Source organism: Sphaeramia orbicularis, unplaced genomic scaffold, assembly GCF_902148855.1.
Source record: "Sphaeramia orbicularis unplaced genomic scaffold, fSphaOr1.1, whole genome shotgun sequence".
Taxonomy (NCBI): Eukaryota; Metazoa; Chordata; class Actinopteri; order Kurtiformes; family Apogonidae; genus Sphaeramia; species Sphaeramia orbicularis.
Genome location: NW_021941461.1, coordinates 4,866 through 31,483, shown reverse-complemented (window position 1 = coordinate 31,483; position 26,618 = coordinate 4,866). Strand labels below are relative to the sequence as shown.

The 26,618-nt window shown below is 48.6% G+C and overlaps 1 protein-coding gene across 1 annotated transcript; it reads right to left on the bottom strand.

The window, feature by feature from the left end:
* LOC115415854 (vacuolar protein sorting-associated protein VTA1 homolog) lies at nt 1-26,288 on the bottom strand (the record flags this gene model as incomplete). The annotated part of the gene is given in 12 exon segments (XM_030129507.1): nt 1-423; nt 4,790-4,867; nt 5,278-5,520; nt 10,657-10,777; nt 12,238-12,257; nt 12,260-12,302; nt 12,304-12,313; nt 14,241-14,353; nt 14,355-14,369; nt 19,101-19,162; nt 19,165-19,194; nt 26,184-26,288. Coding segments are annotated over 12 exon segments (986 nt in total), but the record flags the coding sequence as incomplete, so codon positions are not given.
* Nucleotides 26,289-26,618: the final 330 nt, after the last annotated feature.

Here is a 26,618-nt window from a genome sequence, read left to right as displayed (position 1 = left end):
ATCTGTCTGTCCATTTGTCCTTCTGTCCATCTGTCTGTCCATTTGTCCTTCTGTTTATCTGTCTGTCCTTCTGTCCATCTGTCTGTCCATTTGTCCATCTGTCCATCTTTCCGTCCATCCATCGTCCAGTGTTGGACACAGGCGTCCATGGTGTCCACAGATTTCCATCGCAGTTGCTGCTGACGATCAGTGACCGTATGTGCGGGCGTCGTCATGGGTGGGCGTGGTCAGATCAGCGATAGATGGAACTGCAGGAGGCGGGGCAGGGGGTGGAGCTTCATTCTTTGCCGGTGGTCAGCAGCTTCAGGGCCTTCTGCAGGTTCTGGACGGCCGTGGACACGTCCTCGTACTGAAGAGCGCTGCCGGCGTATTTACAGTATTTCTGAGCCTTAGTGAAGTCCTCTGGAGACAACTGGACAGCACCTGGACAGGAGACAGGGGACAGAGATGAGACACAACAGGGGACAGACACCAGTGGAGACACACTGGGGACACACTGGAGACACACTGGGGACACACTGGGGACACACTGGGGACACACTGGAGACACACTGCAGACATACTGGAGACACACTGGGGACACACTGCAGACATACTGGGGACACACTGGGGACACACTGCAGACATACTGGAGACATACTGGGGACACATTGGGGACACACTGAGGAGACAAAGCAGACACACTGAGGACACACAGGAGACACACTGGGGACACACTGGGGACACACTGCAAACACACTGGGGACACACTGCAAACACACTGGGGACACACTGGGGACACACTGGAGACACACTGGGGACACACTGGAGACACACTGGGGACACATTGCAGACACACTGAGAACACACTGAGAACACACTGAAAACACACTGAGAACACACTGAGAACACACTGAGAACACACTGAAAACACACTGGAGACACACTGGAGACACATTGGGGACACATTGCAGACACACTGGAGACACACTGAGGACACACAGCAGACACACTGAGGACACACTGCAGACACACTGAGAACACACTGGAGACACACTGGGGACACACTGCAGACACACTGGGGACACACTGAGGACACACTGGAGACACACTGAGGACACACTGGAGACAGTGCAGACACACTGAGAACACACTGGGGACACACTGGAGACACACTGGGGACACACTGAGGACACACAGGAGACACACTGAGGACACACTGAGGACACACTGGGGACACACTGCAAACACACTGGAGACACACTGGGGACACACTGGAGACACACTGGGGACACACTGAGGACACACTGAGGACACACTGGGGACACACTGGAGACACAGAGGACATACTGGGGACACACTGGAGACACACTGCAGACACACTGGAGACACTGAGAACACACTGGGGACACACTGGAGACACACTGAGGACACACTGCAGACACACTGGAGACACACTGGGGACACACTGCAGACACACTGAGGACACACTGGAGACACACTGCAGACACACTGGAGACACACTGGGGACACACTGCAGACAACACTGAGGACACACTGGAGACACACTGCAGACACACTGGAGACACACTGGGGACACACTGCAGACACACTGAGGACACACTGGAGACACACTGAGGACACACTGGGGACACACTGCAGACACACTGAGGACACACTGGAGACACACTGAGGACACACTGCAGACACATTGGAGACACACTGGAGACACTGAGGACACACTGCGGACACACTGGAGACACACTGCGGACACACTGCAGACACACTGAGGACACACTGGAGACACACTGAGGACACACTGGGGACACACTGCAGACACACTGAGGACACACTGGGGACACACTGGGGATACACTGGAGACACACTGAGGACACACTGCAGACACATTGGAGACACACTGGAGACACTGAGGACACACTGCGGACACACTGGGGACACACTGAGGACACACTGAGGACACACTGGGGACTCACTGGGGACACACTGGGGACACACTGGAGACACTACAGACCCACACAGTCCAACAGAGTTTACATCTGCAAGAGTTTAAGGCAACAGGAGACAAAACAGTCCAACTACACACACACACATAATGCTAATGATAATGCTAATGATAATGTAAATGCTAATGCACACATTATGCTAATGCACACATATAATGCTTGCGCTACCCTAGAGATAGTGCTAGTGCTAACTTACAGAGCTAATGGTAATGCACAGAGCTAATGCTAGTGCTAACTTACAGACAATGTGCTGGACAATATGTAAGAGAGATTTATATTGTTGTGATGTACAACAATAGCTGCTAACATACACGACGATGTCAACGCCCCCCCTCCATGTGCTCACGCCCCCCCTTGGAGTGTGTCCACACCCCAGTTGAGAACCTCTGCTCTAAATCAACAATATCAGATCAGTATCGGGCAGCGACTGATACTCAAGGTCCCAGTATCAGTTCTCTTGGGTTCAGAGTAGAAGACAGATGTTTGGACCTGCTGTCCACCCCCCACCGCCGGTCCAACTCCATAGACAGGGCCAGGGGGGACATACCTGGGACAGGGTTCTGCACCGACAGCAGGGGAACGGACACAGTGGGGTGGGGACGTTCTACCTTCAGCTACAGCTGAAACTGTGATCAGGTCAAAACGTGTCCTCACCTCTATCGGTCAGATCAGAGGACAACCTCTAGAGGACATTTGGAACTGAAGAATGGACCAACAGAACCTGGCACCAGCAGCGGAACTGAAAAAGGTGGACCGGTGCGTCCCTAACACTGGACATTTGACCGTCGCTGCAGACTTGGACTGACCAGTCTGTCATTGGTCTAAATGTAGACGTGTCCCCTGGTGGGCGTTGGGTTTGTCCACTCACAGGCCGTCCTGCTTCCATTCTGACTCGTTCACTGTCTGGTCTTGACCTTTCACCTCCACAGTCTCATTTCCGTCCACATCTGTCTCCAGGGGATCCTCTTAAATAGACCCGCCCCCCCAGGCCTTCCCATCAGCCCTTCTGCTCTGTAAACACAACATGAGACAGTGTCCAGGGCAGGACACAGCGTCCATATCAAACAAGTTCACTCAAACAGTGACAAACAGAACAAAAAGACTTCAAACCATCAAACCCATGTCCCTGTACGTCAGAGACCGGTTCTATGTGGATCAGAACCAGGTGAATGTGTTCCACTCCTGGTTCTGTTTCTCTAACTGAAGAAGTGGGCGGGACTTTCACTGGAAGAGAACTCAGCAGAACTGAAAACGTCCAACTGTCCTCCAAACAGAGACAGTCCAACACGTCACATCCTGTCTGCTCAGTACCACTGTGCTGTCATGGGGGGGGCCTCTGAGGGTCTGGGGGCCTCTAGGGGTCCGGGGGCCTCTAGGGTCCGGGGGCCTCAGGTTGAAAATCCACCACAGATAATGTGTCAGAAAACATCGTCTGTTCTTAAGGACGATGAAGAAGGAAAACCATGAATAATGTTGAGGCTCTAATCCCTCTGCTAACCCCCCCCCCCCCAAAAAAAAAAAACAAAAAAAAAAAACATACTGCTGCAAATCTGCTGACGCTCTGTTCAGCAGAGGAGTGGAAAAGACCTGAGAACGAGCCAGAAACCACGGAACAAGACATGGAAAAAAAAAAAAAAAGAACCGACTGAATGAAGCAGAAACGTGTCCCATGGGAAAAGAACCCAAAAGGAGAACCCAAAGGAGAGACCAAAAGAGAACGCAAAAGGAGCACTGTTAGCTTGGTGCCGTTGGCTTAGCGCTGTTAGCTTAGCACTGTTGGCTTAGCGCTGCTGGCTTGGCGCTCTTGTCTTAGCACTGTTAGCTTAGGGCTGTTAGCTTAGTGCTGGTAGCTTAGTGCTGTTGGCTTAGCGCTGTTAGCTTGGTGCTGTTGGCTGAGCGCTGTTGTCTTAGCGCTGTTAGCTTAGCGCTGTTGGCTCAGCACTGTTAGCTTAGCGCTGTTGGCTTGGTGCTGTTGTCTTAGCGCTGTTAGCTTAGTACTGTTATCTTAACGCTGTTAGTTTGATGCCATTAGCTTAGCGCTGTTGATTTAGCGCTGTGTCTTAGCACTGTTAGCTTAGGGCTGTTTGCCTAGCACTGTTAGCTTAGAGCTGTTGGCTTAGCACTGTTGGCTTAGTGCTGTTAGCTTGGTGCTGTTGGCTTAGCGCTGTTAGCTTAGTACTGTTATCTTAACGCTGTTAGTTTGGTGCTGTTAGCTTAGCGCTGTTAGCTTAGCGCTCATCAATCTGTTTCAGTCCTGACATACGTTGTTAGCTTAGCGCTGTTAGCTTAGCCCTCATTGGTCTGTTTCAGTCCTGACAGACGCTGGGCTCACACTCGTTCACTGCTTTATGTTTGTTTTCTGTCAGCTGGTTTTGTTCAGTTGTTACAAGCATCACGTGGCGTTACCACGGCAACACAGATGGGACTGGATCAACTGGGCTTATGAACAGGAACAGGGCGGAGTCACCAACCCAGTCAATACCTTTAAGGAAGCCATCTGATACATGACAGACGAGAACAACAGAAGAAAGGAGATCCACCTTCATCTGACACAAACACTTCAGCTGTTCTACTGCAGTTCTACTGCTGTTCTACTGCAGTTCTACTGCAGTTCTACTGCTGTTCTACTGCAGTTCTACTGCTGTTCTACTGCAGTTCACTGGCAGCCCATGTTCTTATCCGCTGTTGGCTGTGTTCTATATTCTTTAGTGTGTGTTCTATATTCTTTGGTGTGTGTTCTGTATTCTTTGGTGTGTGTTCTGTATTCTTTAGGTGTGTGTTCTTACTCTGCGGTTGGCTGTTGCTCAGACTGGGGGGGTCGACTGCTGCCCCTGTTCGTGGTGTAGGCACTGGTTTCACCACCTCTGCCCCAAAAAAAAACAACAGAACAGACCAATGAAAGACAGAACCTACAGTCTGTCACATCCACCACCCTGTCATCATCAGACACTGTCTGATCTGTGATGTCACTGTGATGTCATATATATATATATATATATATATATATATATATATATATATATATATATATATATATATATATATATATATATGTGTGTGTGTGTGGTGTGTGTGTGTATATGTATATGTTGTTTGTATATATGTGTGTATATGACTGTTTCCTGTACTTGCAGTTCTTGGATTTTCAGATAATATGTTTAAAGAAGTATCCAATGGTAAACACTAGTGGATCCATAAGGAAAAGGGTGGAGTCAAAGGTGGTTCAGGTGAGAACGGAGCATGTGCAGTTCACCTGTGGGCGGGGCCAGCTCACCTGTGGGCGGGGGCAGCTCTGCGGGGGTGTTGGCTGGTGCGTGGGCCCCCGGGGGGATCTGGATGTTGTTGTAGTTGGCGGAAGGCGGACCGGACGGCCCTGGAGTGAAGCCAATCCCCGGAGACGGACCCGGACCCAGACTCCGGTCCTGATTCTGAAAGTCCTGGGATGGAGGATCGGCTCTGAAGGACCCGCCATGGGGGGACGGACCAGGGGCTGAGAACCCTTCAGCTCCAAACTCATCTGAAGAGAAAAACAGAGAACAGAGCAAAGACACAGGACAACGGTGAGATTCAGCAGGTTCAACTGGAACCTCCGCCTTCAGCAGGTTCAACTGGAACCTCCGCCTTCAACTGGTTCAACCAGAACCTCCGCCTTCAGTTGGCTCAACTGGAACCTCCGCCTTCAACTGGTTCAACCAGAACCTCCGCCTTCAGTTGGCTCAACTGGAACCTCCGCCTTCAACTGGTTCAACCAGAACCTCCGCCTTCAGTTGGCTCAACTGGAACCTCCACCTTCAACTGTCCCAATGACATCATAGGTCCACACATACACACACATCATGTGCCTAAAGTCAGAGTTTGGGCAGATTCATGTTTTATTCATATTCATAAATTCTATAAATTTGATCCCACTGTTCCCAGCATCAGTTCAGACTGGAACGAATCGTGGTTCAAATACGGATCTGAATGAAGTCTACTGAAGTCAGACCAACAGGTGACCAACAGGAAGTAGGACATGTGGAGTTTTTGGTGATTCACTGACCATTTATTTAATGGAACTCCTCTGAGGAATTTAACTCCATAGACTTCAAACCTGTTCAGTTCAGTCTGCAGAGGCTGGAGATGACCGTCAGGTGACCAACAGGTGACTGTCAGGTCAGGGCGGGGCGGCCATTTTTGATGTCCAGAGCCTGTATTCCCATGGTTGCGAAAACATTTGACTGTGACCCACCCTGAGGGTCATGGGTGCACAAGGACCGTCAAAAAGGATTTCATAATAATAATAATAAATGCCTTCATAATAATAATTAATGCTGTCATAATAATAATAATTAATGCCTTCATAATAATAATTAATGGCTTCATAATAATTATTAATGCTTTCATAATAATAATAATTAATGCCATCATAATAACAAGAAAAGCACTCTGAGAGCACAGACCTCCGCCAAGACAGATGTTGCCCCCCCCCACCAAAACTTAATCCTTTCTTCCTTGTGCCAGTATCAACATTTCCTGAAAATTTCATGAAAATGCGTCCATAACTTTTTGAGTTATCTTGCTAACAAACAAACACACACGCACACAAAGCAAAGTGATCACAATACCTCCTGGCGGAGGTAATAAATGTCTTCATAATAATAATTAATGCCTTCATGATTACAATTAATGTCTTCATAATAATAATTAATGCCTTCATAATAATAATTAACCAAGCTACTGTCAGACCCACACATTCACACATGTATTCAAACATAAATGATAAGTTGGATTCAACGCAGATGTGAACCCTTTAAAGTCTTGAGCCCTGGTCCAGGTCCAGGTCTAGGTCCTGGTCCTGGTCCAGGTCTCCAGTCCCACCCAGGTGTTGGAGATCTGATCTGATCCAGGTCCTCAGTCTTCAACAGGAGTTCTCCGTCCTCCACAGATGTGGGTGGTTCCTTCAGATCCGGTTCAGCCTGGTTGGTTCCAATCACACATTCTAAATAGTTTGTGCTTCCACAGAAGCTCTGGGTTCGGCCGCTCACAGCTGATTTTAGCTGAAATGATCTGAGTTGATGAGAATCCCATTCTCCTGCTGCGCTGCAGAGGCTTCCACAGGTATTAGATGTAAATGGGTTTGGATGGAGCTGCAGCAGCAGCAGCGCTTCACAGGATCAACTGTCATTTCCACTGAACATCCAGGACCATCTGCAAATCATGCAGATCCACATCCATCTGGTCCTGAAGACTGATTAGTTTCACCCAAACATACGGTACAGGAACAAAACTAAAAAATAAAATAAAATAATAACATATGGTATTGGATCTGAGTCGACCTCAGAGAACGGCATACAGAACCAAACAGAACCAAACGAGCAATAGGACGAAATAAAACTATATAAAAGGGTCTGGAGGAGGAGGAGGAGGAAGAGGAGGAAGAAGAGGAGAAGAAGGAAGAGGAGCAGGAGGAAGAAGAGGAGGAGGAGGAAGGAGGAGAAGGAAGAGGAGCAGGAGGAAGAGGAGGAGGAGGAGGAAGAAGACGAGAAGAAGGAAGAGGAGCAGGAGGAAGAGGAGGAGGAAGAAGAGGTGGAGGAGGAAGAAGAGGAGCAGGAGGAAGAGGAGGAGGAAGGAGGAGGAGGAGGAGAAGGAAGAGGAGCAGGAGGAAGAGGAGGAGGAAAAAAGGAGGATGAAGAGGAGCAGGAGGAAGACGAGGAGGAAAAAGGAGGAGGAAGAGGAGCAGGAGGAAGAGGAGGAGGAAGGAGGAGGAGGAAGAGGAGGAGGAGGAGGAAGGAGGAGGAAGAGGAGGAGGAGGAGAAGAGGAGGAGGAGAAGGAAGAGGAGGAGGAAGAAGAGGAGGAAGAGGAGAAAAAGGAGGAGGAGGAGGAGGAAGAGGAGGAGGAAGAAGAGGAGGAGGAGGAGGAAGAGGAAGAGGAGGAGGAAGAGGAAGAGGAGGAGGAGGATATATAAACTGGATGGAAACATTTTGATCATGTGATTTTGATCTTAAATGTGACTTTGTTCACTATTTTACATTTGGATCTAGTACTGGTCCTGGTCCTGGCCCAGGTCCTAGACTAGTCCAGCCCACTTCAGCCCATAACATGTGCTGGATGTGTCCCTGCAGTTCAAATCCATCTGATTGGTTTGTTCTTCTTCTGTGGTGTCATTTTGTTGAACTGCTCACACTCAGACCCCAGTGGACATTGGGGGTGGGGACAAGTGAGAAGAGGCTGTTGAACGTGGGTGGGTCAGACGGCGTTGGGGGGGGGGGGGGGTTCAGTGTTTCCTCCGGCTGATGTCCTCCCTGACGGACGACACCTCATGAGTGCAGAGTGGGGTGGGGGCCGATGGGGCAGTATTGTGACGTTATATTTCACTTTGTCAACCTATCTCAGCCCTCCTGAAACTGGCCTGAGTCGGGGGGCGGGTCTGGTCAGAGCACATTCCTGTGACTTCTGCCACGTCCCCCAGAGGGTCCTGATAGAAACCGCTGAGCCTGGAGGAGAACCAGACCCAGACCCAAAACCAGAACCAGACCACAGACCCAGAACCAGACCTAGACCACAGACCTAGACCAAAGACCCAGAACCAGACCCAGAACCAGACCTAGACCAAAGACCCAGACCACAGACCCACACCTAGACCACAAACCCAGAACCAGAACCAGACCACAGACCCAGAACCAGACCTAGACCAAAGACCCAGAACCAGATCTAGACCACAGACCCAGACCACAGACCCAGTCCCAGACCCAGACCAGTTTAACCCAGACCAGTCCAACCCAGACCAGACCAGTCTGGTTTTCTGTCCTGTCTATGACACAACAGGAAGTGACCTCATTCTCCTGGGACTTGTAGTTTCTGAGTGTAAACCCTTCTGTTGGGGTTCAGAGTCAGAGTCTGTTTCAGTTTCAGTGGCTGAATGTGGTTGAATTCATCATGTGTTTGTTCCTTTGTTTCTGTCACTGATTTAAAGTCCCTGTTGGACCTGATCAGAACCTGGATGGGACTGTTCAAATCTGGATCGGACCATCGATGACCCCCTGATGAGTCAGCTGGTTCAGAAATATGAGTAGGTCCATGTGGGCTTACATGTGCGATTGACAGCTGTCGTTGCAGATCTCTGTATGAGGCATCTTCTGTCCTGGTTCTGCCTCCGAGGATTGACAGCTCCGACAGGAAGCAGTCAAACTGTCAAGCCCCGCCTCCAGCTCAGACCACACCCCCTACTGTCAATCAGTATGAACGGGTTCACGTTGATCTGACAAAAAAAAACACGTTAAACCACGACAGAAAAATCTGCAGACCAGTCTGATCTAGACCAGTCTGATCCAGACCACACGACTCTGATCCAGACCAGTCTGATCCAGACCAGTCTAACCCAGATTCCACAGACAAACATCAACCAAATGAGGAGGTTAACCCCTAACCCTTAGACTGGACCAGAACCATTAGTGTGGTGGTGGTTACACTAGACCAGAACCAGCAGTGGAGCAGAAAACCACCATGTGGACGAAATAATCTGCAGAAACTGAGAATGTACGGCAGAACCGTCCCTGTGGCAGAACCAGACCCATGGTAGAACCAGACCCATGGCAGAACCAGACCCATGGTAGAACCAGACCCATGGTAGAACCTGAGCCATGGCAGAACCAGACCCGTGGTAGAAACCAGACCCATGGTAGAACCAGACCAATGGCAGAACCAGACCCATGGTAGAACCAGACCCATGGTAGAACCAGATCCATGATAGAACCAGACCCATGGTAGAACCAGACCCGTGGTAGAACCAGACCCATGGCAGAACCTGAGCCATGGCAGAACCAGACCCATGGTAGAACCAGACCCATGGTAGAACCAGACCAATGGCAGAACCAGACCCATGGTAGAACCAGACCCATGGTAGAACCAGACCCATGGTAGAAACCAAATCCATGATAGAACCAGACCCATGGTAGAACCAGACCCATGGTAGAACCAGACCAATGGCAGAACCAGACCCATGGTAGAAACCAGACCCATGGTAGAACCAGATCCATGATAGAACCAGAACCCATGGTAGAACCAGACCCATGGTAGAGCCAGCCCATGGTAGAACCAGACCCATGGTAGAGCCAGCCCATGGTAGAACCTGACCCGTGGCAGAACCAGACCCGTGGCATAACCGGCCCTGTCGTAGAACCAGACCCATGGTAGAACCATCCCTGTGCAGAACTGTCCCTGAGCAGAACCGGCCCTGAGCAGGACCGTCCCTGTGGTAGAACCGTCCATGTGCAGAACCGTCCATGTGCAGAACTGTCCCTGTGCAGAACTGTCCCTGTGCAGAACCCCACGGCCTTATTTAGGTTGTGTTTTTCCACCACAGTTAAACTGCAGTGAACTGTAAACGAGTACTGCAGCACATGTCCCTGGGGTGGACAGTGTCCCTGGTCCTGTTTTCTGTTGTAACTCAAAGGTCATGGATTCAGATCTGATTGTGGTCGGATGTGAAGCAGAAAAAGGCAAATATGAACTGGATCTAATGACACACACACACGCACACACCACATACACACATACTGTGATATGTGATGTTGCCTGGGGGCGTGGTCTGTTTGACACCAGGGGTGTGGTCTGTTTGATTGTTGGGGTGTGGTCTGTGTGGTGCCTGGGGACGTGGTCTGTACCAGTACCCACCTCCGTCCTGGTCCTGGTCCTCATCTAGACCCATGGGTCCTGGCTGAGGCGTGTCCCCGTTCTTCAGGCAGGTGTGGATGTAGGTGGCCTTCCAGCGGGCATACTTCCTGTGCTGGATGTTCTGTGGAACGGGCGGGGCGGGGGGGGGGGGGGTGGAGGATAGAAAGCAGATTCATATCCATGAGGACTGGTGCAGGTGGTTTTCCACATTGGAACAACCCAGTTCTGAACTGGATCAACCCAACAGGACCAAGGACCAGGTTTAATATGAACACAGTGGGTGGAGTGGTGGTCACAGTGGGTGGAGTGTTGGTCACACTGTTGGTCAGTGTGGGCGGAGTGGTTGGTCACAGTGGGTGGAGTGTTGGTCACAGTGTTGGTCAGTGGGTGAGTGGACAGGATGTGATGGGGGTGGGGGGTGGAGTCCAACAGGTCTACAGACGTGGTTCTGATTAGACTGAATGGACTCCAGTTCTGTTGGTTCCAGATAAGTGAGTGGAGTTCAGGTGAACAATGGCAGAGCAGTACAGTGTGTTTGTTCAGCCTCTGTTTTCCAGTCATAAGAGGCTGTTGGTGTGGTCTAATCTGTGGAATAATGGTGCGGTCTAATCTGTGGAATAACAGCCTCAGTCTCCAGGGCGGATGGCGGATACTTCCTGAACTGAAAAAGGTGACGAGTCTTAACAACACAAACAAACAGGGACCAGAACAGGGAGGAGGTCTGGTCCTGAGGGGGAGGAGGTGGGGATGTGTGGGGGGGGGGGGTGGGGTACCACCCATGTGGGTCAGCGGAATTCCTCTGCTCTCCGCTCCTTTAACTAGATTCGCTGGCTTTGGTCCTGGTTTTTGTGCGTCTGTAGGTTTTTCTTTCAACACCAGGTCAAACACATGATTACTGACTTTGGACCAGAACCCATTCTACACATGATTATAGAGTTCTGTTCAACAACCAATCTGATTATTGATTAGAATTCAGGAAAACACTGCTCAGCCAGTTCAAATAACTGTAATAACTCATTTAGACAAACGCGTTACATGTTCACAGTGTGGCTTCTGTTTACTAGGTGGGGTCAGGACCGGTGTCAGGACTGGCGCCATTTTTTTTCCCTTCATGAATCGACAGGACAAAAGTGGGAGTGTCCTCCTGCAGAAGGGGGCGGGCTTATCCACATCTGAAATCTTGTCACTTATCTTGTCACTCAGTGGAACATACCTGGTCTGACTCCATGGACTGACCACGGACCCCCAACTCAAAATCTGTCAGACTAATCCTAACCCTGGGTTAACCCTAAACCGATGGAGAGACAATGACAGAATCCTAACCCTAACCCTAAACTGGGTTAACCCTAACCCCCTAAACCCTTTATAATAGGTTCCTTCAATATTTGTCCCACTTAGTGGAAAATAATCATCAGTTGTAGAAGGTGGTTCAGTAGTGTACGGTGACCTTTGACCCCACTGACTGGTGTTGTAGATGATCTAAAGGTCAGAGTGAAACACAAAAAGGTCGAAAGGTCAACGGATAGTGAAAACCACAGCCACTATGATGACCCTAACGGCACAGCGGTGGAGTTTACTCACCTCCTCAGACAATTCTCCAAGACAGATAGGACGTCAAACAGAAGACTGGACGTATAGAAGGACTTGAATCATGTTCCTGGAGGAGGAGGAGGAGGAGGAAGAGGGGGAAGCAGGGGGAGGAGGAGGAAGAGGAGGAAGAGGGGGAGGAGGAGAAGGAGGAAGAGGAGAAGGAGGAAAAGGAGGAGGAGGAAGAGGAGGAGGACAAGGAGAAGAAGGGGGAAGAGGAGGAGGAGAAGGACAGGAGGGGGGAGGAGGAGGAGAAGGGGGAAGAAGAGGAAGAGGAGAAGGAGGAGGCGAAAGAGGAGGAGGAGGGGGAGGAGGAGGAAGAGGAGGAAGAGGAGGAGGAAGGGGGGAGGAGGAGGAGGAAGAGGAGGAGGAGGAGAAGGGGAAAGAGGAGGAAGAGGAGGAGGAGGAGGGGGAAGAGGAGGAGAAGGAGGAAAAGGAGGAGGAGGAGAATGGGGAAGAGGAGGAAGAGGAGGAGGGGGAAGAGGAGGAGGAACAGAGGAGGAAGAGGAGGAGGAGGAGAAGGAGGAGGAGAAAGAGGAGGAGGAGGAGGGGGGAGGAAGGGGGGGGGAGGGAGAGAAGAAGAGGAGGAGGAGGAAGAGAAGGAGGAGGAGGGGGGAGAAGGAAGAGGAAGAGGAGGAGGAGGAGGAAGAGGAAAGAAGGAGGAGGGGGGGAGAAGGAGGAGGAAGAGGTGGAGGAGGAGCAGGAGGAGGAACGAAGAGGAGGAGGAGAAGGAGGAAGAGGAGAAGGAGGAGGATGAGATAAGAGGTTAGACCTGACAGATGTGACAGTTACCGTGGAAACACCGTCATCTTCTCCAACATAAATTCTCCAGTGACAGTGGACGGACACACTGGAGTTAGGAGTTTTTATATATGCACAAATAAATGAACAAATGACAAAAAACTAAAGAACGTGAACATGCACAAAACCTTCACAAAAAATGAAATACAAAATAATTAAAATACACAAGAAAATGACCAAAACCAAATAAATAAATATAATGAACAACAAATGAAAATTTTAAATTAATTAAACAAAACACAAAGTAAATATTCAATGAAATAAATTAAATCTGATGGTTTATATATTATATATATTCTACTGAATAACTGAATACATAATAACTGTGTGTTTGAACAGGTTTAATGTGTTTGATCTTTCACTTGGATTCTGTTTCAATTCATTGTTTTCGAAGTTTCTACTGTGCATGTCCAGTGGTGACCATCACACAGCGCCACCACTGAGGCCTGGTCTGCGTAACACCGGACCACTGCCTCTCATAAAAACACCAAACACAGAGTGGACTGAGCGCTTATTTTACACACAAACACCTGCATCCATTCACTCAACACCACGGAAATGCCACTTCCTGTTTCCTGTTTACTGGGTTCAAACACATGCTTTAACCCTCCGGTGTCCACGTGAGTATATTAAACACACTTTAACCCTCCGGTGTCCAGGTGAGTATATTAAACACACTTTAACCCCTCCGGTGTCCAGGTGAGTATATTAAACACACTTTAACCTCCGGTGTCCAGGTGAGTATATTAAACACACTTTAACCCTCCTGTGTCCAGGTGAGTATATAAACACACTTTAACCCTCCGGTGTCAGGTGAGTATATTAAACACACTTTAACCCCTCCGGTGTCCAGGTGAGTATATTAAACACACTTTAACCCTCCGGGGTTAAGCACTGATCCATCCACTAAAAATCCATCCCATAATAAACAGTGTTAAATTCCTACACTAACACCCTTCAACCAAGTAAAAATACCACACTGACACATTTAACATAAGTACAGTACTGTGCATATTACGGGACGTATTAAACCCTTTCAGATTAGGACGGTACTGTGCATATTATGGGATGTATAAAATGAGTCGCCTGTTGCTAGGAGACCCAAACGAGCGAGGAGACTGTGAATGTGTTTCATTTCCATCATGAGAGTCACTAATGGAGACAGGAGGGGGTGGGACAGGGGGCGGGGTTCTTACTTGTGGAAGCGTTGTGCTCGGTCCTCGTTGTCGGCGTACAGGAACATCTTCAAGGCGTAGTTCTCGATGTGGGCGTTTCCCACCACCTCCTGGTTGATGGAGTCGTTGTCACTTCAGTTCCTTCTTCATCTGGAACAAAAAGACAGAACGGACACAAATATGAGAACACACAGGACCAGACCGGACTGGACAAAACCAGACCAGACTGGACCAGGCCGGACTGGACTGGAATGGACCAAACCAGACCAGACCAAACTGAACTGGACCGGACCAGACTGGGCCGTACTGGACTGGACCGGGCCAGACCAGAAGTTTACTTCTCAATCCAAACTTGTATGATGCTCCATCCTCTTGGAGTTGAAATGACCCTATTTGAGTCAAAACCATGAGAATGAACAGAGAATAAAAAAAGAGTTCATGTCATTCAGACAGTTGGACCGTCCTCCACACTGACTATATATGACATCTGTTATATACTACATACATGTGATGTCCTTATAACAATAGGACCAACCCACTGAACAACGAAGACACGAAGGCTGCATTCAGATGAAGACATGTGTCCCGGATCTGACCACTTTCACATGTGGTCCTAAATCTGACCCAGACCACTTTCATATGTGGTCCTAAATCTGACCCAGACCACTCTCACATGTGGTCCTAAATCTGACCCAGACCACTCTCACATGTGGTCCTAAATCTGACTCAGAACACTGTCATATGCGGTCCTAAATCTGACCCAGGCCACTTTCATATGCGGTCTTAAATCTGACCCAGACCACTTTCACATGTGGTCCTAAATCTGACCCAGACCACTTTCACATGTGGTCCTAAATCTGACCCAGGCCACTTTCATATGCGGTCCTAAATCTGACCCAGACCACTTTCACATGTGGTCCTAAATCTGACCCAGACCACTTTCACATGTGGTCCTAAATCTGACCCAGACCACTCTCACATGTGGTCCTAAATCTGACCAGACCACTCTCACATGTGGTCCTAAATCTGACTCAGAACACTGTCATATGCGGTCCTAAATCTGACCCAGGCCACTTTCATATGTGGTCCTAAATCTGACCCAGGCCACTTTCATATGCGGTCTTAAATCTGACCCAGACCACTTTCACATGTGGTCCTAAATCTGACCCAGACCACTTTCACATGTGGTCCTAAATCTGACCCAGACCACTCTCACATGTGGTCCTAAATCTGACCCAGACCACTCTCACATGTGGTCCTAAATCTGACTCAGAACACTGTCATATGCGGTCCTAAATCTGACCCAGGCCACTTCATATGTGGTCCTAAATCTGACCCAGACCACTTTTACATGTGGTCCTAAATCTGACCCAGGCCACTTTCATATGCGGTCTTAAATCTGACCCAGACCACTTTCACATGTGGTCCTAAATCTGACCCAGACCACTTTCACATGTGGTCCTAAATCTGACCCAAGCCACTTTCACATGTGGTCCTAAATCTGACCCAGGCCACTTTCACATGTGGCCCTAAATCTAACCCAGACCACTTTCATATGTGGTCTTAAATCTGACCCGGACCACTTTCATATGTGGTCTTAAATCTGACCCAGACCACTTTCACATGTGGTCCTAAATCTGACCCAGACCACTTTCACATGTGGTCCTAAATCTGACTCAGAACACTGTCATATGTGGTCCTAAATCTGACCCAGGCCACTTTCATATGCGGTCTTAAATCTGACCCAGACCACTTTCACATGTGGTCCTAAATCTGACCCAGACCACTTTCACATGTGGTCCTAAATCTGACCCAGGCCACTTTCATATGCGGTCTTAAATCTGACCCAGACCACTTCACATGTGGTCCTAAATCTGACCCAGACCACTTTCACATGTGGTCTTAAATCTGACCTGGACCACTTTCATATGTGGTCCTAAATCTCATACATATCTGATATTTTAGAGTCTGGTACCCTTGGATGTGGGTACGGTCTGGTGCCCTTGGATGTGGGTACAGTCAGGTACCCTTGGATGTGGGTACAGTCAGGTACCCTTGGATCATATGAAACCTAATCTTCAGACCAGTGCTTTTCCATTGTCCCAGTGAGAGCGAATCCTCTGAGAGTTGAGTGAGCGATGGATGTGGAAAATAGAATTAATGAGTCCAACATGGACGTCCAGGAGGAGGTCATCAGGGACCAGGGGATTAAGGACAGGGTCCACTGGACAAACACACGGACAAACACATGGACAAACACAGGAAGTACACAGGAAGTAAAAAGGACGTAAACAGGAAGTACACAGGAAGTACACAAGCTGTACACAAGAAGTGCACAGGAAGTACACAAGATATACACAGGAAGTACACAAGACAAACACATGGACAAACACAGGAAGTAAACAGGAAGCACACAAGAAATACACAGGAAGTACACAAGATGAACACAAGAAGTACACAAGCTGTACACAAGAAGTACACAGGAAGTACACAGGAAGTACACAGGAAGTACAGGAAGTACACAGGAAGTACACGGGAAGTAAACAGGAAGTACACAGGAAGTAAAAAGGAAGTACACAGGAAGTACACAGGAAGTACACAGGAAGTAAAAAGGAAGTACACAAGACAAACACATGGACACACAGGAAGTACACAGGAAGTGCTAACAGAGCTAAGCTAACAGAGCAAGTCTACCAGACCTAAGCTACGAGAGCTAACCTAACCGACCTAGGCTAACAGAGCTAAGCTAACAGAGCTAGGCTACCAGAGCTAAGCTAAGAGAGCTAGGCTACCAGAGCTAAGCTAACAGAGGTAGGCTAACAGAGCAATGCTAACAGAGCTAAGCTAACAGAGCTTTAATGTAAACTATCAGACTCAGTGTGCTTTGATCCACTGTTTAAATAAACGACTGTGGGTTTGAGTTGAATTCAACTAGATGATTCAATAAAACAGATGAAAACCATAAACCTTAACCTTTATCCAGTCTGTGGATCCATAGGGTTGGTTCTACAGTGGTTCTGGTTCTGAGTGTGTTCTGGTACCAGACTGACCCCTGATGGTCACAGTGTGGAAAATCAGAACCACAGAACTCTGATAATGATCAAACTTTTACTCTGAATGTGTGTGTGTATATGTGTGGTCTGTGTGTGTGTGTGTGTGTGTGTGTGTGTGTGTGCATTTCCTATTGATGACTAAGTGCTAATTGTTGCAGATCAGTTTCATCCCTACTCAATACAAATGATTCGATTCTAAACTGGTTCAATCTGAGCTGAAAACAAACACTGAAGAAAGACAAGTGACAACACACACATCAAAGTGGAGAGAAGGAAGTGTGTCCTGTGGGAGGGTGGAGTGGGGGTGGGGGTCTGAGTGTGGAGTTAATGAGGGCCTCTGGAGGGCCAGTAAAGAATGGCCCCAGGGTGGGGGGGTGGGGGGTGGGTGGACGTTTCATCTGTGGACACTGGTTCATTTAATTGGCTCAAAGCGATCAATAAAAGGAATTCAAACTGGGAGGGAGGGGGGACGAAAGAGAGAGGAGGGGAAGAGGAAGGGAGGAGAGAGGGAGGAAGGAGGAGGGAGGGAGGAGGGAGGGAGGGGGGAGGAAAGAGAGAGGAGGGGAAGAGGAAGGGAGGAGGAAAGAGGGAGGGAGTGAAGGGGGAGGGAGGAGGGAGTACCTGTCTGTTCTGTTCCTTCTGTGTTCTCTTTAGTACCTGGTGGTACTCTTTAGTACCTCTGTCTGCACATGAACTTTTCTCTGAGGACGGAAACCTCAAACCACTGAAAGGCCGACTTGGCCTCCGCCCACTCCTGACAAACAGGTAAATGTCAAGGCTTTTAGAGCGGAGTACAGGTCTACATTCACTGAAGTGGACCCACAAAGACCCACAAAGACCCACACAGACCCACAAAGACCCGCACAGACCCACACAGACCCACAAAGACCCGCACAGACCCGCACAGACCCACAAAGACCCACACAGACCCGCACAGACCCACACAGACCCGCACAGACCCGCACAGACCCACACAGACCCACACAGACCCCGCACAGACCCACACAGACCCGCACAGACCCACACAGACCCGCACAGACCCGCACAGACCCGCACAGACCCACACAGACCCACAACCCAGACCCTGCACAGACCCGCACAGACCCATAAAGGCCCACACAGAAGACTCATTCAACCATCGAGTCAGGGGTTTAAAGGTGACCATTAAGAACACAGGAAGCACTGGAGCAGAACAAGAACCTACAACTGGACCAGAACCACCATCTACAAATAATAAAACCAAGACCCAAAAACTGGACCTAGGTAGATCTGAGTAGATCTAGGTGGATCTAGGGGGATCTGAGTGGATCTAGGTGGATCTAGGTGGACCTAGGTGGATCTACGAGGACCTAATTGGATCTATGTGGACCTAGGTGGATCTCGGTGGACCTAGGTTGATCTAAGTGGACCCAGGTGGATCTAGGCGTATCTGAGTGGATCTAGGTGGATCTAGGTTGATCTAAGTGGACCTAGGTGGGTCTAGGTGGACCTAGGTGGATCTAGGTGGATTTAGGTGGGTCTAGGTGGACCTAGGTGGATCTAGGTGGATCTAGGTGGAACTAAGTGGGTCTAGGTGGAACTAAGTGGACCTTGGTGGACCTGTTGTGCATTCTCCACAGGTTCCAAACACACACACCTGCAGTGTCCCATTTAAAGGCCAGTATTAGTCCGTGATGGCGACGCCCACACCAGTAACGAGCCTGTCATGTGACTCCCTAAACCCATCAGATGCCATCATTGTCCAGAGGGCGTGGCTTGGCGTGTCCACAGAAGAAACAGGACGTGTGCTGTGAATGTGTGTGTGTGTGTGTGTGTGTGTGTGACTCACCGTCTCCAGCTGGTCCATGAGTTTCACCAGGAACTTCCTGCACTCTGGACTTTTACTGTCCACCTCATACCGGTCTGCATGGCATAGAGACGACCTGCAGATGTAAGAAGAAACAGGAAGAACACAAGATGTAACAAGAAAAAAGAAGATGAAACAAGAAGAAACAAAAAACAGGAAGAAAACAAGATGAAACAAGAAAAAAAAATCGGACCACTGGCCCTGTAGCTTACAGACCAAATTCAAACCTTTGGGAAATGTATCCAGATGCCATTTATTCTCACCCAGTTCTGTGTATTTATTCTATTACAGATATAGCCCATGTTTTGGTCATATTCCAATCAGATCTGTAAAAAAGTTAAAATCCAACTTGATATCATTGATACTTAACTCTTTAAGTGCCAGACAGTTAAGGGGATAATAAGCCTTAAAAGTGCCACAGAATTTGGCCGTTTTTCAGTATTTTGCGTCGTTTTTATAATATTTGAAGAATCCTGCAGGAAACCGCTCGGTAACATCCGACCGATTGCTGATTAGATCCAAAAGCACCGGACGCAGCCGATTCATTATTGATCGTAATTTGCATAATTTATTATAATAATAATAATAATAATAATAATCATCATCATCATCATCATCATCTTTATTTATATAGCACTTTTCATACATTAAAAACTGTAGCACAAAGTGCTTTACATATCAGTTTAAAAATCAGTACCGCCCCCCACCCACACCCACCCACACACACACACACCACACACACACACACACATATACATGCAAACCCACAAGCTCACACATACTTAAGAAGACTGACTGAGCACAGGTAGACCAGAACAAAAATGTACAAGTAAAAGTAAAAAATCAATTTAGGAGGCGCTGTCTCAGGGAGCCATCCGCACCAGGAGGCAGCCGCCGACCCCGGCGACCAGGCACAGCAACACAGCCCCGCATCCCAACTAGTGGGAGAGGGCCAACTGGGACCCCCACCCACCAGAAAGGAGCGGACCCCAGTGAGAGAAGGCGCCACAGCCCCCGGAGTCCACAGCGGCCCCCGGCATGGAGGGCTCCCTCTGATGAAACACCGGAGAATAAGAAACATTAAAAAGATATAAAAATATTATTCGGTCGCGTGGACCTCAAATTCCCGTCTGCTTGGTCTCAAAAGGGGGACACAGAAAGAACGTCATCGAAATGTGAGAAAGAAATGGGGGTGGATGGTTTGTTTGTACACAAATGTGGCGTGTTCTCCAAAGCCGATATGATCGGCCCGTGGCACTTTACAGGTTGTTTTCTGTAAAGCCGATTTAATCGGCCCATGGCACTGAAAGTGTTAATGATTCAATCCACTTCCTATCTCTTATAATGGGAACATTTTTCAAAGTCGTACCAAATCCAGAATCAGATCCGGATCGAAATAATTTCAATCCCTTGAGTTGACATCATCATACAGAAGCTGTATACCAAGTCTGAAGTCAATCAGAACTGGAGTTTGGGAAAAAAACGATGATTGAAATGTTTTCCCCATAAGAGCCCATGTTAAATTTTCCGTAAATTCCCGGATCCAGAAGCAGATCCTGATCAGCATGTGGACATTATGTTTGGGTCATCTCCCCATCAGGGCTGGACTGGAGACATTTACACTGGAGATCATTTAGATTACTGAGTTATTGCATCCATCCACTTCCTATCTCTTATAATGGGGACACTTTTCAAAGTCGCACCAAATCCAGAATCAAATCCAGATCCAAATAATTTCACTAACTTTTGTTGACATCATCATACAGAAGCTGTATACCAAGTTTGAAGTCAATTGAAACTGTAGTTTCGGAGAAGAAGACGATTGAAATTTTTGTAACGAACGACAGACTACAACAATGACAGACGACGACGACGCTGGACGCCACATGACGACAATAGCTTATGGCCTGTAAGCTAAAAAGAGGAGACAGGAGGAAGCGAGATGAAAGGGTGAATCACATTAAACAGGCGTTTACTGCGTCTGCCTACAGCGGTGTTCAAAGGTCTAATGGGTCCACTCATAGACTGCTCCACTCGTTAACCCAAACCAGTCCACTGTTTAGACCGGTCCACTGTTTAGACCGGTCTACTGTCCACTCATTAGACTGAGCCCACCGCTGTCTCATCAGAAGTGACAAGCAGCTGCTGATGTTTTCAAAGAGCCTGAAGGAAGGTGGGCTGGATCTGGACCGGATCTGGGCTGGATCTGGACCAGATACCACACAGCACCACACCACCCTCAGCTGTCAATCAGTTCAGTGGTCGCATGTGGGCGGAGCCTTGGCTCTGTCAGAGCCTCTAGGTGGTTGACCCGAACACTGACGCATCCAGAAGACCAACAGAACCATCACAGACACCGACAGAACCATCATAGAACCATCACAGACAGAACCATCACAGAACCACCACAGATACAGGTGGATATAGAAGCAGATGGATATAGCACACGTACATGTACTATATCCATATACATGTGCTAACACTAGTATAAGTCCTAGTCCTGGTCAGTCCTGGTCCTAGTCCTCTGTCCTCGTCCTAGTCAATCCTAGTGTCCTTCAGGCTCCGGTTTGAACCCACTTCAGCTCTGCTTTCAACCAGTCCATCCCCTTTAACTGCTGGTTCTGCTTCTGTCGGTTCCTCCTGCTGCTGTTGGAACAGATCAGTGTGAACTCACGCTGTTCAAAAACAACAGTGACACTAATCAAACACGTGTTCATGGGTAAAGCACTGATCAACAGGTATGATGTCATAAAGCGCTGATCAACAGGTATGATGTCATAAAGCGCTGATCAACAGGTATGATGTCATCACCTGGAGAAAACTGAACATTATCACCTGAATTTAGACATACACCTCCTCCTCTCCTGATACCATGGTAACAGGAGTACAGCGGTGCTGTGTGGTCATGTCTGTCCTCCTCTTCCTCTCTCCTCTCCTCTCCTCTCCTCTCCTCTCTCTCCTCTCTGCTCCTCCTCCTCTTCCTCTCTCTTGTCCTCTCTGCTCCTCTCAATACCTGATACCATGGTAACAGGAGAACAGCAGTGCTGTTGTGGTCATGTCTATCCTCCTCTCTGCTCTTCTCCCTCTCCTCATTTCTCCTCTTCTTCTTCTCTCCTCTCTCTCTCCTCTCTCTCTCCTCTCCCTCCCTATCACTCCTCCTCCTCTCTTCTCCCTCTCTGCTCTTCTTTGCTCCTCCTCTGCTCCTCTCAATACCTGATACCATGGTAACAGGAGTACAGCGGTGCTGTTGTGGTCATGTCTGTCCTCCTCTCTGCTCCTCTCTGCTCCTCCTGATACCATGGTAACAGGACAGTACAGCGGTGCTGTTGTGGTCAGGTCTGTTCCTCTCTCTCCTCCTCTTTGCTCCTCCTCTCTTTCTCTTTCCTCTCTGCCTCCTCCTCTCTCCTCTCTTTGCTCCTCCTCTCTCCTCCTCCTGATACCATGGTAACTGGACAGTACAGCGGTGCTGTTGTGGTCCCCGCACGACCCACATATGGACCACATGTTCATGATGTTCTGTGAATCCACTCTGACTCAGAGCACAAACAAAGCGTCTCTTTGTGTGAGTCCACTCATACGACACAACGACCACAGCAGACAATGAAGCACAACAGAAGGAGCTTTGACAGACGAGGACAGACGCACGGACACAAGATACAGACAGAGGAGCAGGAGGAGGAGAAGGAGCAGGAGAAGGGTTGGGACACAGAGCCCCCTGGTGGAACACAGGGGAAAGAGTGAGTGAACGAGGTTAAGGAGGTAAAGGAGGTAAAGGAGAAGAGACGTGAAGGAGGAAAAGGAGGTAAAGGAGGTGAAGGAAGTAAAGGAGGTGAAGGAGGAGAAGGAGGAAAAGGAGGAAAAGGAGGTGAAGGAGGAAAAGGAGATAAAGGAGAGAGAAGGAGGAAAAGGAGGTAAAGGAGGTGGAGGAAAAGGAGGTAAAGGAGATGAAGGAGGAAAGGAACTAAAGGAGGTGAAGGAGGAAAAGGAGGTAAAAGAGGTGAAGGAGGAAAAGGAGATGAAGGAGGATGAGGACAGACATGGTCATGTGACCAACTGTCCAGCTGTCCGTCTGTCCTCGACTCAAAGACCTCATTATCTCCAAGTCCACCTTAAATTAACCCTGAAGCCCAGTCTGCATCTTAAACAACCTTTAAAAACCCAGGCCCATACAGGACCAGGACCCCATCCACAGGACCAGGACCCCATGCACTGAACCAGGACCACATCCACCGGTGCCTCCCCCCCATCTCTGAGCTGAGGGGGGGCCGTACCTCCCCCGTCTCTGGGTAGAGGTACCAGCCCCCCCCCCCCCCCCCCAATCATCATTACTGGTCCAATCAGTGTGAAACTGTGTCTGTATCGCTGCCAGCTGCAGAGCTGCCGGCCCTGAATTACACCGCTTCATTACAACTAAACCACATCAGGGCTTTGACTCAACCTGAGGATCGATCGGCTTGTTCTGGGCAGGAGGTGGACTGAATTATTGGCTAGCATTAGCGGGCTAATGTAGAGGGGGCTGCTGATGCAGGGCACAAGGCCAGTGATGGATGAGAGCGATCAGCCGCTCAGAGGACGACGGCGTGACTCAGGTCAGATACTGACGGCCTGTCTGGAAGGTCCACTCTGTCTGAGATGTGCTACAGAAGACAGCTAAGGGGACAAGGATGTCCAGTTCTACTGATACAAGGATACACGTACAGTCAGACAGGTACAGTCAGATATTTACAGTCAGACAGGCACAGTTAGACAGGTACAGTCATTTACAGTCAGGACAGGTACAGTTAGACAGGTACAGTCATTTACAGTCAGCAGGTACAGTCAGACAGGTACAGTCATTTACAGTCAGATAGGTACAGTCATTTACAGTCAGACAGGTACAGTTAGACAGGTACAGTCATTTACAGTCAGACAGGTACAGTCAGACAGGTACAGTCATTTACAGTCAGACAGGTACAGTTAGACAGGTACAGTCATTTACAGTCAGACAGGAAGTCAGAACAGTCATTACAAGGTACAGTCATTTACAGTCAGACAGGTACAGTCATTTACAGTCAGACAGGTACAGTCAGACAGGTACAGTCATTTACAGTCAGACAGGTACAGTCAGACAGGTACAATCACTTACAGTCGGACAGGTACAGTCATTTACAGTCAGACAGGTACAATCACTTACAGTCAGACAGGTACAGTCATTTACAGTTAGACAGGTACAGTCAGAAAGGTACATTTACTACAGACTTTGGTCAGGAGTTCTTCTTTTTTACGGACCATTGTTCACCTGGGGCAGGTGTTGGACATATAAGTCTGGTCTGTGGAGGTTCAGCTCTGTACTTCAGATCTTCATGGATCTGCTGGAGGGTCTTGGTCCAGGTCTTCATGGATCTGCTGGAGGGTCTTGGTCCAGGTCTTCATGGATCTGCTGGAAGGTCTTGGTCTTGGTCCAGATACCACACACTGGGTTATCACTAATAAGCACCAATAAATCAAACCTGTTTGCTAAATTCCTTTGCAGACTTTGCAGAGAAACTTCAATGTCATAAATTCCACCTCGATAATAAACTTCGGTCGTGTCCACTTCCCATTTGTCCATTTCAGACTCTGGACATGGTCCATTTGTGTGGACCTGGTCCACAGCGTAGTAGAGCTGTCCATCAACACGGACGGACAGAAAGTTAAACCTTTATCAGCGTCCCACTCCTTTCTGGACGCAGCAGCATTGGTATGGCAACGGCCTCCCTCCTTCAGTGGCCGTTATTTAATCAACCCTGATGGACGACGGATGGGACAAAAGCAGAACTGGACCCATGTCCTACAGGTTCCATGTTCAATAAAGCAAGAACTGGACCAGTCCTACAGGGAGGACCAACACATTAAAGACATGGCACACAAACACTCAAACCACAGAGCCCCGTCCAACCTACGACAGCCTTCAGAGGACACAGAGACAGTGGACATGGAGGACACATGGAGGACACATGGAGGACACATGGAGGACACATGGAGGACAGACGGTTCATCCTCAGGTGTCCTACAGCCAATCCCACCAGTCTTGGCGAACTAGGTCCCACATGGACGCCCCACGGTTTTCAACTACACCGACCAATCAGAGGAGACATCAACCACTGTGTCCTACTTGATGTGAAAGTGGGACAACGCTGCCTCTAAAGGCTAAACAGAGGTTCAACACAGACAGACACCTGCTGATTCCACCGAAAATCAGACACTCTGAACATGTGTGAACATGCTCCGTCCACCACACATCACCATGGAACTAAAGAAGAAGAATGATGATAATACAATAATACTAATACTACTACTACTACTACTAATAATAATAATAATAATACTAATAATAATAATATGTACTAATACTTCATATACTCATCCTCTGTGTACTAATACTTCATATACTCCTCCTCTGTGTACTAATACTTCATATACTCCTCTTCTGTTGTACTAATACCCTTTCTATTTACAAATGGTTGCTGGTTCCATTCTCTGCCGCTGAACCACACATACCTGAGTGAACATGTGACTTCCATCCATCACACAATGAAACCACAAACAGGCTGGACCACAAATGGGACCTGGACCCTGGACCAGAAATGCGACCTGGACCTGGACTTTGACCCTTATACCGTACATACCTCTACTAATGAACCCATGGTGGTACCTGGACCAGAAATGGGACCTGGACTCTGACCCTCATACCGAACATACTGTACTAATGAACCCATGGTGGTACCTGGACCTGGACTCTGCTGGCTCTGTGGGTTGATGGTTCCATTCCCTGTTAACCCTTTGTTCATTGTCGTCAGTCAGAAGTTTGGACAGTCGGAGCTAACACCACCCAGAGGACTTTTGAACCCTTTTAGACCAGATTACACCTGGTTTTTTGGTGGTGTGGTGATGGTGGGGTGGGGTGGGGCGGTCGGGTCTGTGAACATTTCGTGTCCAAACTCTGAGTTTAGGAGCTAAGCTAACACACCGTCAGGTAAACTATGCTAGATGTTACAATAAGTGAGCTAATGCTAGCGTTAGCCTCCGCATTAGCCGCAGACTTACAGTAATACGCCACCACCGGGTCCCGTTTCTCGTGTTCCTGTGCGGTCCGCAGGTGGTGCTGGATGGCCTTGAACTGGGCGGTACTGCCATGGTGGTTTACAGAACCTTCGGGGACACCAATATGGATCCGTTTAAGTCACAACACGGGTCCTGTTGTTCTTGTGTTAGCATCAAGAGCGCTTTGGACTTCCGCGTTTTTGCCCAATGGGAGCGGCTGCCTGCGTGGGACTATGACGTCATGGATCAGCCTTTCAGACGGCCCTTGTATTTAGGGGCCAAGCCCGCGGGGACTGGGGGACGCGTATGCAGCATACGCGTTCCACAGTTCCAGCGGTTGCTGTGGAACCCTATGTTTTTGGTACGGATTTTTTATTATTATTATTATTATTCATCATCATTATTTTTATTCTTCCGTTGATAAAACTGTTTACTGCA